Source organism: Mauremys reevesii, linkage group 4 (assembly GCF_016161935.1).
Source record: "Mauremys reevesii isolate NIE-2019 linkage group 4, ASM1616193v1, whole genome shotgun sequence".
Taxonomy (NCBI): domain Eukaryota; kingdom Metazoa; phylum Chordata; order Testudines; family Geoemydidae; genus Mauremys; species Mauremys reevesii.
The window spans coordinates 67,366,742-67,385,879 of record NC_052626.1 but is presented as its reverse complement, the minus strand read 5'-3'; the positions used below and the strand labels follow the sequence as shown (position 1 = coordinate 67,385,879).

Below are 19,138 nucleotides of genomic sequence, written 5' to 3'. Positions count from 1 at the left end.
AATTGCTGGCTGGGTACTGTGCTGCCCAGGTGCAGTAAGCCAGGCCTGTCGGTAGAGTGGGGTTTGCCTGCACTCCTGGCGGGCCAGTCCTGGCTGCTTGGCCGCTGACCAGATCCGCTGGGCAGCAAAGGGGTTTCACTAGCAGTTTGTTTCAGCTGTTTGGGAAGTACTTCAACCCATCCGAGCATGGACTTCCTCCTCGTTGCTATCGGCGGCGTGAGAGACTCCAGCGTCCATGGCGCAGTGACGGCCAGGAACATGCTGCATAAGATCCTGGAGGTTCCCGGCCTAGGCTTGGTGAGGGTAAGAGCTGCAGTGAGAACACCGTGCTGGGGAGCCATCCGTGGGAGACTCTGTCTCTGGGTGCTAGGCATTATTGGGGCAGTTCTCTGAACTGTGAAATGCAGGGGTCAGTCTAGGTCAGGGGTCAACAACCTTTCAGAAGTGGTGTGCGAGTCTTCCTTTATTCACTCTAATTTAAGGTTTCACGTGTCAGTCATACATTTTAATGTTTGTAGAAAATCTCTTTCTATAAGTCTATAATAAATAACTAAATATTGTTGTATATAAAGTAAATAAGTTTTTAAATTTTTAGAAGCTTCATTTAAAATGAAATTAAAATGCAGATCTCCCTGGACCGGTGGCCAGGCCCCGGCAGTGTGAGTGCCACTGAAAATCAGCTCACGTGCCACCTTCAGCACACATGCCATAGGTTGCCTACCCCTGGTCTAGGTGATCACCATGACCGCTTGTGGCCTTGCAGTCTATGAATCGATAGGCTGGGAACTGGTGCTGTGTTCTAGGCCTGGGGCTGGTGAAGAGGTTCTGGGAGGGCAGATGGCTCTCAGGTGCAGCAGGTCCTTGGCTCCCCAATCAATAGCCGCGAGAGAAGCCAAGGCCCCCACCTCCCCATTTTCCTTCCAGGTGTCAGAGGCTGTGAGGAGCATTCATAAGCACCTGGACTCCATCAGCGAGCCACTTGCCCGGCAGGAGCTGCTCAGGGCCCTTCTCCTGCTGGGTTCCCAGTTCAGCGAGGAGGTGGTCGGAACCCTGCTGGGCTGCTCACTGTCATGTGACAGGTACGGGGCTGCGGCTACCACCACTTGCACTCTGGGTCCCCCGGACTGGTCCCGCTGCCAGAGACAGGGGAGTGCAGAACCCTCCAGAGATCTCCTGCTCCCTGCAGAGCTGCTGCTTCTCCTGGAGGGTTTTGCAGGCTGGCTTGCCCTGGACACAGGCCAATCTGCAAAACCCTGTACGGCATCCCTCGGCCTCTCCTGTGGCTGACACTCAGACCTGGCTCCATGTAGCCTGCACCAGCCAACGGGGTCCTTGCAGGAGCAGGAGGGCAACAAAGGGCCGGCCGGTGAGGGGAGACCCAGCAGGCGTGCCAGTGCTGAGGGGTGCAGGAGGCTGGCAGGGCTCTGATCGGGTGCCACTGGCTCTCTCCCTTTGCAGTGTTGCTGCGGAGATGTGGAAGATGCTGACATCCCAGCCCAAGAGCACAGAAAAGATCCTTAGGGAGCTGGTCAGCAGGCTGCAGGGGCAGGCTCCACGACGGCATCAGCTCTCTCAGAGACCGGCGTCGCCTCCTTGGCCGTAAGTACCAGCCCCTGCAGCAAGGGAAGGAGTGCTGTGTGTCCCCATCATGGCCTGAGGGTCTCTCAGTCTCCCACGGGGTATAGTCATTGGGCCAAGAGAGAGAGTGTGACTTTAGCCAGTGCTATATTCGAGCCGGAACACGCGGCAGCTCTCCTGGTGCTATTCAGCAGCACTCATAGAATCACAGGGTGAGAAGGGATCGCAAAGTCAGCTCGTCCAGCCCCCTGCAACAATGCAGGACTTCTTGTTTCTAACCCACCCTGGACAGATGGCTCCAGCCTCCTTCTGAAAACCTCCAGCGAAAGAGTTTCCACAAGCTCCCTAGGCATCTTTCCCATCGTCCTACTCTTCTTACAGTTAGGAAGTTTTTCCTGAGGCTTAATCTACATCTGCTGTGCTGTAGTTTGACCCCATCACCTCTTGTCCTGCCCTCCGTAGCAAGAGAACAACTTTTCTCTATCTTTTTATGGCAGCCTTCCAAGTATCTGAAGACCATTATCTAGTCCCCCTTAATCTCCTCCTTTCCAAACAAAACATAGCCAGTTCCTTCAGCCTTTTTCTTATGGCTTGTGTTCCATCCCTCTAATCACCTTTGTCACTCGCCTCTGGATCCTTTCCAGTTTCTCCACATCCTTTCTAGACATTGGTGACCAAAACTGGACACCGTACTCCAGCTGAGGCTTAAGCAGCACTGAGTAGAGTGGTACTATTGCCTCCCATGACTTGCATGCTATACCCAGGGCGGCTCTAGTAATTTCGCTGCCCCAAGCAGGGCGGCACGCCGCGGGGCGCTCTGGCGGTCGCTGGTCCGCGGCTCCAGTGGACCTGCTGCAGGCGTGCCTGCGGAGGGTCCGCTGGTCGCGGCTCCAGTGGAGCATCCGCAGCCATGCCTGCGGGAGGTCCACGGGCCGCGGGACCAGCGGACCCTCGCAGGCACTCCTGTGGGAGGTCCACGGAGCTGCCTGCTGCCCTCCCGGCGACAGGCAGAGTGCCCCCGCCCCAGCGCGGCTCTCATTGCCGCCCTAAGCGCGCTTGGCAGCACGCTGGCGTCTGGGCCGGCCCTGGCTATACCTCTGTTAATGCAACCTAAAATTGCATTTGCTTTTTGCAACAGCATCGCATTGCTGACTCATGCTGAGGTTGTGATCCACCACAGCTCCCAGATCCTTCTCAGCTGGTTATCCTCCATTCTGTATCTGTGCATTTGCTTTTCTTCTCTAAATGTAGCACCTCACATTTGTCTTTGGTGAATTTCATTTTGTTATCTATAGCCCTGTGACGCTGTAGGGAGAGGGATGGATTGATCTGGAAATGGTGTTTAGTTTTACTGGGACTGTCTGCATGGGGGATGGGAGAGCAGGGGATGACTTTAGGTGAGGGTCAGTACCTGAGTCTGTAACCTGAGCCAGAAAGAGGGTGGGATGAGTCGATACTGCGTACTAAGGTTATTCCCTGTTTACACTGGTGCCCCAGCGCAGCAGCAGCAGCAGCGCAATCCTCTTTATTTCTCTCGAGGAGGTGGAGTACAAGCAGCGCTGTAGCCAGGGAGATACAGCGCTGTATGTGCCTTGCCAGTGTGGACGGGAGTGAGTTACAGCGCTGTTGGTGGCTTTATTGTGCTGTAACTCTCAAGTGTAGCCAAGGCCTAAATCCACGTTCACACTCAGCCATGCTGCATGAAATCACAGCGTGGAGCTGAGCCGAGGTTTCAGCTCAGCTGGCACTTCTGACCAGTCTAATCAAGAAAGTCATGCTAGGCATTGACAATTTCTGTCAGTGACAGACCAGATTGGTTACACAGCTGCCCTACCTCCTTTTCACTTTATCTAAGGCCTTGGCTACACTTGAGAGTTACAGCACAATAAAGCCACCAACAGTGCTGTAACTCACTCCCGTCCACACTGGCAAGGCACATACAGCGCTGTACCTCCTGGCTACAGCGCTGCTTGTCTCCACCTCCCGAGAGGAATAAAGAGTATTGTGCTGCTGCTGCTGCTGCTGCTGCGCTGGGGCACCAGTTTAAATAGGGAATAACCTTAGTGCGCAGTGACTGATCTCGGAAGCTTCCCATAATCCTTTTAAGTGAAGGTTCCGCTCTTTGTTTTGTTGCAAACTCTGGGCTCCGGGAGCTGCTTATTAAAAAAACAAACACAGCTCCTGTTTGCTGTAAATGAGCAGAGGCAGAGGGCTCCCTTTGGAAGGCCCACAGCTAGTGTTTGCTTGAATAGAGGGGGAGGGAGGAGGGTCCGTTTCGGCGAGCGGCTGCTTATCTGGTCTGTGAGGAAAAAGACAAAGAGGTGCTGTTCACTTTCAGTGAGTCAGAGAGGGCTAGGGGAGGGGGTTGGAACTTGCAAGGCAGCTGCTGACACAGTGTTGGCTCCAAAAATCCACTCTCTCTCCCTCACGCTCCCTGTCACACTCCACCCCCCCTTTTGAAAAGCACGTTGCAGCCACTTGGGCGCTGGGATAGCTGACCATAATGCACTGCTCCCAATGCCGCTGCAGATGCTGCAAATGTGGCCACGACAGCGCGCTGGCAACTGTCAGTGTGGACAGACTGCAGTGCTTTCCTACTCAGCTGTACGAAGACAGCTTTAACTCCCAGTGCTGTACAGCTGCAAGTGTAGCCATACCCTCAGCCACATGACTATGATTGTGAATGGAAATGTAGCAAGGGGCTTATTCCGCATACATCATCACTCACGTTTAGCAAGCTACATGGCCCTTCATTTTCCATGTGGCATCCTCTCAGCTGTGCCAGAACTTGGCTCAGACATCCTTGTTCTCCCTCTGATTCACAGACACAGAAAATACAATATGGAGAAAAGGCGCTTTGTGGAAATACTTGTAAAAATTAGATCAATGCATTACAGCAGGCCTTTGCTACTCCAGTCCGTTATGCCTTGATGTATTTTGTGTTACTTGTGTAGCCTACTAGCTACATTTAAAATAAACTTTTATTATTTCAGCCTGATACAGTAATGTCTGTAGTGCAGCAGCATGATTTATTTTCTATTTTCATTAGCCTATAGGCTAAAGTAAAAAGAAAACGTGCTACGCATTCATTGGGTTTTTACCACTGTACTGTACACTACTGTCTAGAGTTATATCTTTTACATATTCTATTGTAGACACAGTAATGGCATTTCTATTGTATTCTATTGCATACACAGTAATGGCATTTCAGCACAATGATTTCAACATTTAAAATAAATTGAATAGCTACTATGGGGTGTACAATTAAAAAAAAATCCAATACCTTGTTATTTTGGACAGCTGGCCTGTCTCCAGCCATGCCTGGTTTAGCCCAGGATTACTGTACCAGAAATTCAGTAGACAAATAAAATGTGAATTTCTATAATTCATATTGAAGAAAATCAGTATTTTAGTGGCATTCCAGGACCTTCATATTTTCGACTACACCACTGTCTCTAGCCCAGTGGTTAGGGTATAACTGGGAGACCTGGGGTCAAAACTCTGCTCAATGACTATTTAAGTGTTCCCAAGTAGAGATAGATACCAAATTCCCTTTAGGGGTGGGGCTTAGGCCACATCCCTCTCCGCCGCATTTCCTATTGGTTGGTTTAGGCAGCTCCTCACTCTTAGCTTCATAGAGTTCAAGGCCAGAAGGGACCTCTGCGATCATCTAGTCAGATCCCCTGCCTGACACAAGCCAGAGAACTGCCCCCAGATCATTCCTAGAGCAGGTCTTTGAAGAAAAACATCCCGTCGTGGTTCAAAAACAGTCAGTGATGGAGAATCTATCACCACCCTGGGTAAATTCTTCCAATGATTAATTACTCTCACTGTGACGTTTATGCCTTATTTCCAGTCTGAATGTCTACCTTCAACTTCCAGCCACTGGATCATGATAGACCTTTCTCTGCAAGACTGAAAAGCCAATTACTAAATATTTGTTTCCCAGGGAGATACCTATAGACTGTAATCAAGTCACCCCTCAACCCTCTCTTTGTTAAGATGAATAGATCGAGCTTCTTGAGTCTCTCACTATATCTCTCACCAGAGGTCCTGATTTTTATAGGGACAGTCCTGATTTTAGGGTCTTTTCCTTATATAGGCTCCTATTACCCCCAACCCCTGTCCTGTCTGGTCACCCTATCACTATAAGACATGGTTTCTAGTCCTTTAATCATTCTCATGGCTCTTCTCTGAACCCTCTGCAATTCATCAACATTCTTTTGCATTGGGGCACGGAACTGGACCCAGGATCCCAGCAGTTGTCACACCAGTGCCAAATACTCCCACTCTAGATTCTTCTGTTTATTTATCCCAGGATCACATGAGCTGATTATCCACCAGGACTCCCAAGTCCTTTACAGAGTCTCTGCTTCCCAGGATAGAGTCCCTCATCCTGTTCCTAGATGTATTCATTTACAATGAGCCATATTAAAACACATACTGTTTGATTGCTCCCCAGTTTACCAAGTGATTCAGATCGCTCTGTATCAGTGACTTATCCTCTTCATTATTTACCACTCACCCAATTCTTGTGTCATCTGCAAACTTTATCAGTGACGATTTGATGTTTTCTTCCAGGTCATTGATGAAAATGTTAAATCGCTTAGGGCCAAGACCCGATCCCTGCAAGGACCATCCTGGAAACACACCTGTGCAATGCTGATTCCCAGTTTACAATTACATTTTGAGACCTATCAGCCACTTTATAATCCAATTCAAGTGTGCCACGTTACTTTTGTATCTTCTAGGTTTCCGATCAAACTGGAGTGCAGCGCCAACTCAAGCGCCTTACAGAAGTCTACATACATTATGTCAATACCATTTCCTTTATCTACCAAACTTGTAATCTCATCAAAAAATTGTTGATTTGCATTAAATAAATTATCCTCTTTAATTCTTTATTAATTGAATCTTATACCAGCTGCTCCATTATCTTGCCTGGGATCGATGTCAGGCTGACAGGCCTGAAATTACCCAGGCCATCCCTTTCACCCGCTTTAACAATTGGCCCAACTGACTCTCTCTCTGGAGCATATACGGAGCCTGGGCACTTAACCCAGGGCTGTGAGTCCACTGGGCAGCAGGGCACATGAAGCTGGGCATGGCCACGCTGGGCCGAAGTCCCTTGTGTGGTTCTAGCCAAGGTCTCACAGGCTAGGAATTGAACCCAGCATCCCAGGCCTTAGCCCGCAGCCCAGCCCACCCCTCTAGGTGCCCTGGGGGAGCGTGGGAAGGACGAAATCCCTGCAGCAATGTCTGTCTCCTGTTCTTATCTGCAGGCCACAAGAGCCCTATATGTGATCCTGCAGGAGCAGGCCTGCAGGCAGGAAGTGAAGGAGCTCTTCCCTCAGCTCTACGTCGCGCTGCTCTTCCACGTCACCCACACAGTGCAGCACACTGCTTTGCAGGAGAGGGAGCATAACCAGGAGGACACGGCCGCACCCCTCAGCCCCGTCAGGTACCGCCAGCCCGACACCCAGCCTGGGTTCTGCAGCGTCGCCCGCAGGCACGCGGCAGGGCCTGGCCTGGGCTCACTCAGTAACAAGAGGCTCGCTCTGCACACAGGTTCGCGGTGAAGGCCATGGAAGCTTTGCTTCTATGCGCTGGCTACAAGGAGCAGGCCACCTTCATGATGAAGCATGGCCGCTGGGACCTGCTCATGAGCTCCGACACGCACCACAAAGGTGTCTGCCTGCTTGCCCGGTGAGTGCTGCCCAGAACCGATCACAGCAGCAGCTCCCCTCCCTGGCCCAGGACACGGCCACATTGCCTTCCCTGCTGGGTGAGACGCGGCTCCCAATCGCCTGCATGGAACAGGCCGCAGCCTCTGTGCTGTTGGCCAAGGGGTCAGTCGGCTACTTCTCCACCCTGCGCTGCCTGGCGTAAACCGCTTCCTGCATGGCTCTGGCAGGCATGGCTGGGCAAAGACAGCTTCCGCCATGTCTTTCCAGCGTTGGTGTAGCCCTGTCAGACCCAGCACATGAGAGAGACAAGGTGGGGGAGGGAATGTCTTTGGTTGGCCCAGTGACTGTGGGTGAGAGAGAAGCTAACACAGAAAGCTCCAGCGCTTGTCTTGGGTGAATCTAAGATATTCTCTCACCCACCCTTCTGTCTCTCATCACCCAATATCTGGGCACATGAGGAAGACCACCGACCCCACCAACACCCTTCTTTGTCTGCAGTTCTCTTGAAGCCCCAGCACTACGTGCTCAGAGCTGGCCTCATGGAAGGGCTCCCTGTCGAGTGATTAAGGGTTTGGGTCTCTAGCACATAAGCCGCTGGGCATTTTAAGCCAGCAGGAACTAGTCTGTGCCAGATTCGCGTGACTAGTCGCCGGGATCCCGTCCTGTGGCACTGGTCTGGTTAGATTCGTAAATGGAGGACCAGTCCTTGCCCACCTTGATGATGTGGTGTTTGTGTTTCCTATGCCAGGGCCATGGTTTCGCTCAATGTCGAGGAGCGAAACTGGATTTTCCACCATGTCATGGCCATCCTCAACGATCGGGACGATAGGCGGTACGTCCCGGCCGTGGCGCTCTTCATTCAGGTGAGCCTCACCAGCGGGTGAGGGTCGTGAGAAGCGCCCCGGCCCAGCGGTGACTGGGGCATGGGGCTGACCTATGGCCAGGGATGGCAGATTTGTAGAAATTTTGGTGGTGCTCAGCAGAACCTGCCCCTCCAAACTCTGCCCCCCTAAACTCTGCCCCCCACCTGCCTAAGTCTCTGGGAGGGAGTTTGGGTGGGGAGGGGCGGGGGGTGCCGGCTGTGGTTGGGGTCTGGGGGGGGGTGTGCGGGCGGGGGTGGGTTTGCTGGCTGGGGGGGGGTGTTTGGGGACTGGTGGGGGTGTGGAGGGAGGGGGTGCAGGCTCTGGGAAGGAGTTTGGGGGCCAGAGTGGGGTGCGGGAAAGGGGTGGGGGGGCAGGCTCTGGGAGGAGTTGGGAGGGTGCGGCGCTTATCTGGGGCCAATGGGCCAATGGAACTTGCCGCTCATGCCTATGGCCAGGAGAGGGGTGGCCCTGAAGGCCCTGGGGGTGGGTGGGTGAGCAGGGGCAGGGAAAGCTCCTACAACCCTAGGGGTGGAGTCACTCAGTCTGGGCATTGTTACCTGTCCCAGCTGGTGTCACGGGGCTGGAGCAAGGCCCAGGGTCAGGTGTCTCTTGTTCCCCAAGACTCAGTTCCATAGAATGGTCCCTTGTGTGACCTCGGCCCTCGAGCCCCCTCTGACATCCGTGTGCCATGTGCAGGCCGGGCAGCCGCCTGCCCATTCATGGCCAGTTCACCTGCCCCCCGCAGACCGGGCGACCCTTTGGAGCACAAGGCTGCAGACCCCCCCCGCACACACACCACTGCTCCGTGTGCAGCTGAGCCTTAGTGAGGGAGCAGGGCAGGCCTTGATCTCAGCTGGAGCCTCGAGGGGCCGTCGCGCTAGAAGCGTTTCAGTGGGGCCCACACGGTGACCAATCGCGATGCCCTGCATGCAGCCCATGCCGGGCCTTGGCCAGTGGAGCTTAGGGCCCGTGGCAGAGATGAGTCGCGAGAGGCCAGCCCGTTCTCTAGCTTGATTTGCTGTTGGTGTGTTAGCTCCTCAAGTGCCCTGACCTTGGCAGCGAGCTGGAAGACGCCATCGTGGAGGAGATGAGCGGGCTGCTGAGAGACCCCAAGACCGTGGTGCGCTGGTTGGCGCTCAAAGGCCTCCTCAATCTGGCCCTTCACCCAGAGAAGGTGAGAGGGGAGGAGGGCTGGGGGATAAACCCAGAACCGCAGGGAGCTGCTGCAGGGCTGGGGTCATTGAAACCTTCCCTGGGGGTATGGCCCTGGCCTGGAGTCAGGAGCCCTGGCTTCTATTCCTGGCTCTGCCACTGACCTGCGGGTGCCCTTGGGCAAGCCCCTGCCTGGCCTTTGTCTGCTGTTCTGCAGGGCAGGGCCTGGCTCCTGCAGGGTGCGTCTCTAGGTGTGTGGAGCATCTGGCACAGCTGGGCCTGATTGTGTCTGGGGTCTCTGTGATCCAAAGAACCCTAGCACTAGAGTAGCAGCAGAGCTGCAGACTCTAGACCCCCAGGGAATGCTGGCGACCCCAGTGATCAGGGACGCTTGGATAGAGCCATTTCACTACAATTAGGAACCATTTTTTCCTACAAATCCCTTTTAAAGCCTCATAGGTTTTAACTGTTGACGTCACGGCTCTGTCCTGCAGCACTCGCTCCTCTGAAGAGCTCTGGAAGGGCCTTTTGCTGCTAAGATCTCATAACAAGTTTGATACCCACAATATAGTGAAGGCAGAGAAAGCCCTTGGGACTTAAATACACAGATCTGACAGCCTGGTAAAGAGGAGACAATCTGAAGGCAACTCTCGTTAATGATAATTTACTTCGCCTGAGAATAGGGGGGTCAGTCCGGTTTATTAAACCCGGACTATGACTAGATCAGACATGGAGAGGGCGTGACTGTAATTCTCTTTGTTATACACCATTCCCATCGTTCCATGCACTTCAGCCTGGTTTTCACTTGCTTGTGGTTCATTTTCCTTTCCGGAACCGGTTAGCCTGTATATGACCTATTTTTTCCCTGATGCCGGTTGAGATTTTGTGGGGCTGTCTTTGAAAGGTTGAAAAACCAAACACAGAAATGACTGAATCTGGCTTTTAGTAACAGCCTAACCCTAGAACTAGTGTGCAAAATCGACTCCCTCCCCTAGGCTGGGCTGTAAGGACCAGGATTCAGGAGAACCCAGGTTCGGTTCCTGGCTCTGCCAGACTCCCTAAGTGACTGTGGGCGAGTCCCGTAACCTCTCTGTGCCCGAGTTCCATGTCTGTACAATGGGGATAGAAATCCTGCCTTCGTGTGTCTAGCCTGTAAGCTCCAGGGCAGGGACCGTCTCTTCCTGTGCCTGGAAAGCCCCAGCACAAGCCCTCATTGCAGACAGGCCCTCGAGGTGCTATTCGAACAATAATACACTTGATTTATTTGGGGTCAACGTGTTGTGTAGAGAACTTTCCACGGATGATATCTGCTAATAAAAACCATCCCCTGAGATCTGGAGTACAAGGAAGCAGCTGCTTATGTTGCAGGTTGCCGGACCCACTGCCCGTGATCTTAGCTGGCTGTGCAAAGGCTTTGAGGCTGTAATATGTCTCTGGAAGCAGGGCGCTGGAAGACTTTTATAGTGGAGGTGCTGCACACACACCCCTGTCCACACACCCCTCCACCACTAGAGCTTTGGTCAGGAGCAGGGCCATGGCTCCAGGAGGCGGGGGTGGGGGGTGGATGGGGCAAGGGGACCAAGGCTGGGGCCATAGCTGGGGGTTGGCACAGGGCCGGCAGCTGGGACCCTGTGTGTGGGGCCAGGAGCAGAGCCCTGCGTAAAACCTGGGAGTGCTGCAGCACCCCCAGCACCCCTAGCTCCCATGCCTCTGTCTGCAGGGGAGGCAGACATTGTTTTGGAAATGGCTTGTTGGGTCACTGGGGGGTGTTTCGTAAAGCAGCTCCTTGTTTCACACAGGTGGGGAAACTCCAGCATCTGCTGCCAGATGTCCTGGAGCGACTCCAGGAGGTAGACAGAGACCTCATCCGCAAGGCCATCGCCGTGCTGAAACACCTCCTCGCCGGCATGGACAGGCAGAGCGCCAGCTGCGCGGCTGTGCAAGTGGCTGCGCAACTCCTGCCGTTGTTTCATGATGTAAGGCCTGGCAGCTCACAGGAGATCCCATCAAACTGCAGACATGTGAGTGGGGGCTAGGGGGTGGGCTAGCAGGGCCTGTGCTATGGTCCTAGCCAGAAAACGGATTGTCATAAATCATGAGCCCATTCCCGCCTTCCTCTCACTCTCCATGAGAGCACATGGCAGAAAGGATGGGAACCCTGGTGTCCCGCAGGCCTACTGACAAGGATGAGGGCAGCCTGGGGACGAGGCTCCCCTTGGGGAAGGACGTGCATTCCTGAGCCTGCATGCAGCGAGGGGGCCTCTGCAGCACAGGGTGCTGCAATGCTCTTGCTGGCTTCCAGGGTGACAAGTGATGGTACCTTGGTGAAAATCTGCCCCTCCTTTCCCTGGCCAGGAATCCTACAGCTGGCCTGTCAGCTCCATAAGGAAATGGCTCTGTCTGTAGGTTCTACAGCTACCGCCCTTTCCTCTCCTCTTCGTTCTCATGGCAGGGCAGCGTCAAAGGAGGGGAAAGTTCTCCTCAGATCTTTTGTACCCACAAACTAGCCCCCGCTGGCGCATTCACCAGACTGATGTTCAGTCCCACACTGGGTGGCGAGATCCAGCAAGCGGGCAGGAGAAAGGGGCCCATCCATTACTGCCTTCCAGGGGTAATGCCCCAGTGGGGGCTCCTGGAGGGACTCCCCAGCTCTCATAATGGTAAATCCTACTCTCAGCCCTCCCGAATTCTGCTGGGACCGTGCCGCTCTTTATTTAGTAGTGGCACAGGCCTGGCTAAAGCTGTTCCCAGGGTCTCCTGGATCCCCAGCTGGCCAAAGGGACAGGGCAGCCTGGACCAAGGATGCAGGATCTCGCCCTGGGGTGAGCCCTTTAAACCAAACCCCTCTCAGGCCCGGGGGGAACAGAACAGGTTCTTTATGGGGCAGGGGTTATATCCAAATAGTGTTAATGAACACAACGCCCATTGTTGTCAGAAGTGTGTTGTCAGAGTGCTACCGGTGTGGTGCTCTGCTTTCTCCTTGTTGATATCACTCGGCTGCGTGCGTGTGTTCCCTCTGTGTGCTACCCCAGCTCTGCAGATAGCTGACACAGCAGACCCGACGACAACCCCCAATAACCACAGAGTCCAGTAAGATGCAAAGCCACGTCGGCTAGGTTTATTGCGACCTCGGACACAATTGCAGTTCCCTGTAGGTTTCTTAGCCTAATTCAGGGCATACTACGAGAAAGTGCCTCTTGGCAATGGACCCGGCTCAGTGGCGGGACTTTCCACTGCCCCCTCGGCCGGACAAAGGCACCGCCCCAGGGATGCATTCTTATACACAGACACAAACAAGTTACACATCACACCTGACCTATGAGGTACAACCCCTCCACGTAGCACGGTACAACCTTTCTACGTATTTAGGTGCCACCTTCTACCTTGTACATGTTGGTTCGATCAAAACAACTCTATCCATCATTTTACCCTTTTGCCCCTGTCATTGGGATGGGCCAGCCTGTTCTTTGTTATCTGTGTGGAATGTGCAAGTATGTGAATGTTCAGTACCTTTTAGGTACGTATCAGCCCTTTCCTTGCCAGCTTCTGTGAGCAGGGCCTGCCTCTGGCTCACAGCTTACCTTTGCTTTATGTTAGCAAAGTCTTGTTCATTACTTTAGTTCAGGCCTCAGGCCTCATACTGGGCCTTTATCATGGCCTGCACTTACTACACCCATCACCAGGGAAAGGCAAACAGGCCTCAACAACTGGAGGGAAGACCAGAGAGGTGCCAGTTCAACATCTGCCTGTGCCCACTGCAGTGCAGCCCTGATGCCCCATACCCCTCCCACGTGTTTTGTACAGAGCCTGCCCAGCTGACCAGCTCAGCTGACCATCTGACCATCTGGGCTCAGCTGCCCAGCTGACCATCTGAGCTGACCCCTCACCCCACCCCAAACCCCTGGAGGCTGGGTGGCTTCCAGTCATGGCATCCAAGGCCCCCTATCTGGGAGCTCCTGCACATTCACCCCAGGTCCCTGAGCATGGCCCAAACAAACACCAATGGTAGGAATTTGCCCCCTATGCCTGGCCTCCTTGGCCCGGCTAGAGGGCTGCTGTGGGTCAACACCAGTGTGAGCTGGGCCTGCAAAGCGGGTGGACAAACTACACCCCCCCTTCGCTCTTTGAATCTTTCCTCATCGCTCCCTCTCTGCCGCCCCTGTCCTGGCGCTGCTCCACCCTGAATGTTTCCCCTTGGCTGACACAGGCGGGTGCTGATGTCAGTGCACCCAGAGCTGGCTGTGAGAGCCCAGGGGCAGTCTCACCCCAGCTTACTGCTCTCCCTGGCCAAGAAGTTACCAGGCCAGCCCCTCAGCTGGTGGAAATCTGCATCTCTATTGCCTTCAATGGCGCTATGCCCATGAGACTCTGGCCCCAGCTGTGGCTGTATGGCTGGGGGTGAGTTACCAATACCCCCTGCAGGGCAGACATCTCTGGCACAGTGTGCGCTTGCCCCGCTGGATGAGAATGACTGTCACAGTGTCTCCTCCCCTCCCTATATCATCTCTTGCAGGTGACCAGCAAGCTCCAGGTGCTCTCCATCACCCTTTTTAAAGACCTGCTGGAGCTTGTAAGGGGGCCCAACCGGAGGCAGATGAAGGAGCATGTGCTCCAGAGCCTGGTCCCACTGCTCCTCCTTGTGCATGATGAGCGTCCCAACGTGTCCCAGGTGAGGCCACGGGTGGAGTCTGCGTCTGAGATAGTTACAGAGCGACCATTTGTTTGGGGGGGGGCAACATGTGACACCCCCCTTTAAAGGGTCTGGCCGGTAGAGGGCAGGTGCTCAGAGCTGTGACAATCAGGCACTCAAAATCACTTGAATGTTGAGTCCAGTAGTGCCATGACCATGGCACCCCACCCAACTGCTGAGTCTTCTCTGCATCCTCTGAGCTCAACACCCCCCTGCAGCCAGGCTGAGAGATTGGGTGGGGCGAGTGGTCGCCTCACCACTCCTACAGCCACTGGCCTCCGCACACTCCCCTGGCTGTGCTGGTGGGAAGAGCACAACCCTGGCCATATCCCTACCAGGAGCAGGGCTACTCAGCCTCCAGATGGTGCACAGGACCCAATGTGCCCTTAGCCAAGCGGCCCGGACAGCCCGTACTAGCCATGACATGCCCAAGCCCCTCCCCCCCATGCCTCTGCACATGCTAGTGCTCATGGCCCCCATCACTTGGGACACAAATGCCACCAGCACTAATGAATTCACCCCATGAGGTGGGGAACTGAGGCGCAGCCTCAAAAATATTGAACCCCCATGGGCATTAGGCACCTAAATCCCTTTGCAGCCCTGGGCCTAAGCAACTTGCCTGAGTTCCTGCACAGAGAGCTGGGGTGAGTCAGGTCTCCAGCCATTGCCTTAGCCACACCGCCCGTCCGTGAGCAGCCAGGGCAGGGAAGCGGTCAGCACGCACGGCCTCCCTGGCCTCCGGTAACTAGGCTAGTGGCTTCCAGCTCCCATAACTGTGTCCGGCTCGCCCCGGCCCCTCTTGTTTTGCAGGTGTGTTGGGACACCCTCAGCAGTGCCGCCCAATTCCTGAGGTGGCACCAGCTCAGTGGCCTCATCCAGCACAAGGAAACCTGGCGAAGCTGTGACTGCCTGGTGAGGGAGCCCTCTGGCCATTCACTGCACAGCCCTCGCTGGCAGAAGTGGAGGAATCAGTGGATAGGGCACCCCCAATTGCCTGGCTCTGTGCCCACACTGAGCCCCAGCCCCAGGACCACACCTGGCCCTGGGTGTGGTCCCTCTGCGTGATCCTCCCAGCACAGGAAGGAGGGGAAAAAACAGGACGTGCGCTCCACACACCTGCAAGCTGGCCTGTGGGACGGAAAGGCCTTTAATAATCTTGTGCTCCTTTGTTCTGGCTCCTAGGTGATCCACTACAAGGAGAGAGCTGATGACTTCCTGGGCCAGACCATGGCCTTCCTGCAGAACCCACAGACTCCAGTTAGGGAAGCAGCCATCAGGTTCCTAGGTAACCACAGAGCAGAGGGGTCCCTGTAGCAGAGGGTTGGATCTGGTCCCAGGCTCTCCTCAGTCCCTGCCAGCAGCGAGAAGTGATCCCTGGGCTCCTGATTCCCTAATGAAGGCGAAGGGGTGTCAGAAACCCACAGGAGCAAGCTCACCCCAAACTGCCCTGATCGGCTGATGGGACCCCTCTAAGCCCACTGCTCCTCATGCAGTCCCCATTCTCCGCCCCCACCCCACCATGGGCTCTTGGTAGTGGACCTTCAAGGCGCTGTGCTCTCCTTTGGCAACCAGCCCTGTAGCCATCTCTGGGGACTCGCCCTTTCCCCTGGGGATTCAGGAGCGTGTCCTGGCCAGTGAGGGGCGGGGGAAAGCCGTGGTGCTTGGAGGGTGACAGGCTCTTTAACACCCTTGCTGGGGACGTGGGGATGTGATGAGCTGTTTGTGTGTGTAGGGCTCACTGCCCGGAAGCTGGACCAGGGGAGCCAGGACAAGCTGGACGCCATCTGCGACAGTGAGTGGTCCCGCTTTGAGTACTGAGCACTAGGGGGATGAATGGCCCAGGGCTGCAGGGTGGGTTCAATCTCCGACGCCAGCAACGTGGTCACAGGCGAGAGCCACAAGGGGATGCAAAATGTCAATCCCCAACCCCCTGATCAGCTGCCCCCTCACCCTGTCGTGTCTGCTGGTTGGCATGTGCCCAGGCACTTAGCCCTGACCTCAGAGCTGTGGCCTGGTAGATCCCCAAACTGGGCCTGAGCTGGCTGGCCTTCGCAGATGATTGCCCCCCACAAACACAGCCAAAGTGGGGTGCTGCCTCCCCCCTTGCACTCACTAGCCCAGTGTTTGGAGCAGTCACCTCCACGTGGGACACCTGGGGTCAAGCCACTGCTCCAAATGAGGCTGAAGTGACGTCCGGTCACCTACCTCCCTGCTGCGTGTCCGGACTCCTGGGCAGCACAGGGCAGAGCAGCATCTCCACCACATTTGTTCGGGAAAAGGGAAGGGTGGGTGACATAGCTCAGACTCCTCACTCCCAGAGCAGATTCACAGCTGGGCCTCCCAACCGGAGCTAGAGAATGGCTGAGCTCCCTCCTCGGCATTTCCTGGAGGGCAGCAGAGCACCTGAAGTTAGGCGGCGCCTAACAATGCCCAAGCCCCTTTGTGACTCTCCCCTCTCTAGGCCTAAGTGCCCATCTATGCATTGGGGAAGGGGAGGTAAATACAGGCAGGGATGAGGCTCTCAGATACTGCAGGGAGGAGGCAGTCCTAGAAATAGTGAGTGAATGGGGTTCATTGGGACTTCTTGCCTGTGTCTGGAGGCTCCCCAGCTGTGGAGGCGGCGGGGATGTTTAGTGAGGGTTGCTGGTTGTTCCCGCTAGTCCCCTGCCTCCTGCCACCTGGCCTGCTGCCTCCTTGTTGTGGGCCGAGAGGTACAGAGCTGGCTTGGCCTGCCGGGGCTCTCCAGAGTGCCATGGCTCTGACCTCCATTTCCTTCCTTTCAATCTTAGACCTCAAAGGCTTGCAGCAGGACAGCAAGTCCTCAGTCCGATGCCTGGCTTCTCAGACCATCTTCATCCTGGAGGCCTTCAAGAACCAGCCTCCAGCCTGCTGCAGCCTATGGACATTGGTCCATAGGATAAGAACAATGTGCACTGCGGAGAGCCAGCTCATTGAAGCTGCCCAGCTGCCCTAGGTCTGGGAAAAGCCAGCCTCCCTTCTCTGGGGGCTTGGTGCATCAGAGCCCACCTGGAGCAAGGTGGAACACATGGCTTCTTCCCAACTGGCTGCCTGCCCTGCCCAGCCATGTGAGTAGTTAACTGCTCGATAGCTTTCATCATCATGTACTTTTGGACAGGTTTCCATGCACCGTGTTGCATTTACGTCCTGCCCTCCGTCCCCATTTCCAGTCGTGTATGTTTTTGATGCCGTCGGCCATTTTGAAAATTTATTTTGTATTATTTTTCTGTGTTTGGCCGGGGGAAGGTTGTGTGCTTGTGTTTTGACATATTTAGAGAAAAAGTACGAATGAGTAGAAAGAGAGGCTGTAAAGGGTTTGCAGTCCCCCCCCAGGCCCCACCGTCCGTCCATCTGGGTGGGAGACCACACCCCTTGCTATGATACTTCCGGGTACGGTGGTTCAGGGGAAAATTAGCTCAGTGTTAATGGCTCTAGCCTGCAGTCAGGCCAAGTAACGGTAGAGAGTCTGTTTGCCCGGGGCCCTCAATCAGGGCAGGGCGTCAGTCGAGAAGGGGATCTGGCCTACAGTCAGGCAGGCAGAGCAGCAGGAGGTCCATTTGCCTGGCCCTTGATCAGGGTAGGGCAGCAGTCAAGTAGGGGGGCTCTGGCCTACAGTCCGGCAAAGCTGTCGCAGTCTAGGGGAGGTTAGCTCTCTGGTGGGAATGTCAGGACAACCATCTGGCATCTGGATTCAGGTGGGTGCCAGACCAATTCAGGCCTCCTGACAACCAGGGGGGAGGCTGCCACTCCTGACGTTGAGGTGGTAGGGGCAGAGGAACTCAGGTCCTCCCATTCCACTGCATCCCAGCCCAGGACCCTAACAGCAGTGGAGTTGTCCGCCACTGGGTCAGCGGGAAAGTCCAGCCGCCACACGCTGGCTGGCTTGTAGTCAATAACACAGCCAAACCTAATTCTGCTTCCCTTGGCTCCATCCGACACACCCATTCCGTGTGTACATGGGTTCCAGGGTTGTTGTTCGCTTCGCTGGGATAGACAGCTAGTGGCAGCCCCCCCAGCTCCTCGGAGATCCTGGCATCTGGCAGCTTTGTCAGCACCTCTGGGTCTCTGTCAGGAGAGCGGTCTCCGTTAGGTCTGGGCTCACGCAACGGGAAGAGACGTCCTGCTCCTCAGGCAGCCCTCCCCGACTGAGCTGGAGGACCAGCCTTTTATAGTTCCGCTTCCTGTCCCACCCTCTGCTTCCAGCGGGAGGCCATGCAAGTCCCGTTCTACCCACCAGGGGCGTTCACGGATCCCTCCCTGTCTGTCAGGACAGGAGACTATGCCATCTCGCTACAGAGGCCTTAAAGACAAGGAGTTTTAAAAAAAGAACGATTGCTTAGGCTTAGAGGACAAAAGGAAAGAAAGGTTATCTTAAATAGAAGAAAGAGGAAACTAGAGAAAGCAACAAGAGAGAGGAGTTTGTAAGAACGTGGTAAAAGGTTATTTTTGTTGGGACTAAAAATTATAAGAGTAAAAAAAATTGAACTCAATTTAAAAAACCAAAGGCTAATTAAATAGAATAGGAAATATAAAGGAAGGTTGAGAAGGTCGGGTGAAAGAACTCACCTGGCAGAATAATCGTCAACCGAGCAGCACAGCTTCCGCTGCAAACTCTGCTCTCCCATTCTTGCATCAGTAGCAAATTTCTCCATGTTGTCGGTGCTGGGCTCCACTGAAAGCTACAGAAGGAAACCATTTCCGCCTTTTATCAGCCATCTTGAACCGAACAGCTCTCCTACGTTTCATGCCATTTTTCCAGGATTACCCATGCAGGCACCATAGCGCGGCAAGTATGTAGCCCACTCAGATCTCTGCTGCAGTCTTGACCATTGTAAATGCCTCACGCATTATCCAGCAGTATGTGAAGTTTCTGCAAAAATGGGCGAGGAAGCGACGACAGAGCGATTACTGTACTGATGAGGACATGGACACCTCTGTTCCTAGAAGCACAGCATGCAGCGATTGGGAGATCATGGTGGTGTTGGGCCAGGTTCATGCCGTGGAACGCCAATTTTGGGCCCAGGAAACAAGCACAGACTGGTGGGACCACATAGTTTTGCAGATCTGGGATGATTCCCAGTGGCTGCGAAACTTTCGTATGCGTAGGGCCACTTTCAGGGAACTTTGTGACTTGCTGTTCCCTGCCCTGA

General features: G+C 54.6%; 1 protein-coding gene across 1 annotated transcript; it reads left to right on the top strand.

Annotated features, from left to right (window-relative positions):
- Positions 1-186: 186 nt before the first annotated feature.
- Positions 187-17,801, top strand: LOC120403390 (maestro heat-like repeat-containing protein family member 7). The gene is made up of 14 exons (XM_039534412.1): positions 187-303; positions 925-1,079; positions 1,459-1,528; positions 1,579-1,599; positions 6,861-7,039; positions 7,147-7,284; positions 8,014-8,128; positions 9,162-9,302; positions 11,080-11,301; positions 13,794-13,949; positions 14,781-14,882; positions 15,153-15,255; positions 15,703-15,762; positions 16,760-17,801. Exons 1-14 carry the CDS (start codon positions 187-189, stop codon positions 16,942-16,944), a joined length of 1,764 nt encoding a protein of 587 aa, XP_039390346.1. The 3' UTR covers positions 16,945-17,801.
- Positions 17,802-19,138: the final 1,337 nt, after the last annotated feature.

Excerpts from the sequence above, each read along its gene's own strand:
- LOC120403390 (XM_039534412.1), top strand. The coding sequence starts at position 187 with ATGGACTTCCTCCTCGTTGCTATCGGCGGCGTGAGAGACTCCAGCGTC. Across the intron at positions 7,040-7,146 it reads GCACCCCTCAGCCCCGTCAG|GTTCGCGGTGAAGGCCATGG; the intron begins GTACCGCCAGCC and ends CTCTGCACACAG. Across the intron at positions 13,950-14,780 it reads AGCGTCCCAACGTGTCCCAG|GTGTGTTGGGACACCCTCAG; the intron begins GTGAGGCCACGG and ends CTTGTTTTGCAG.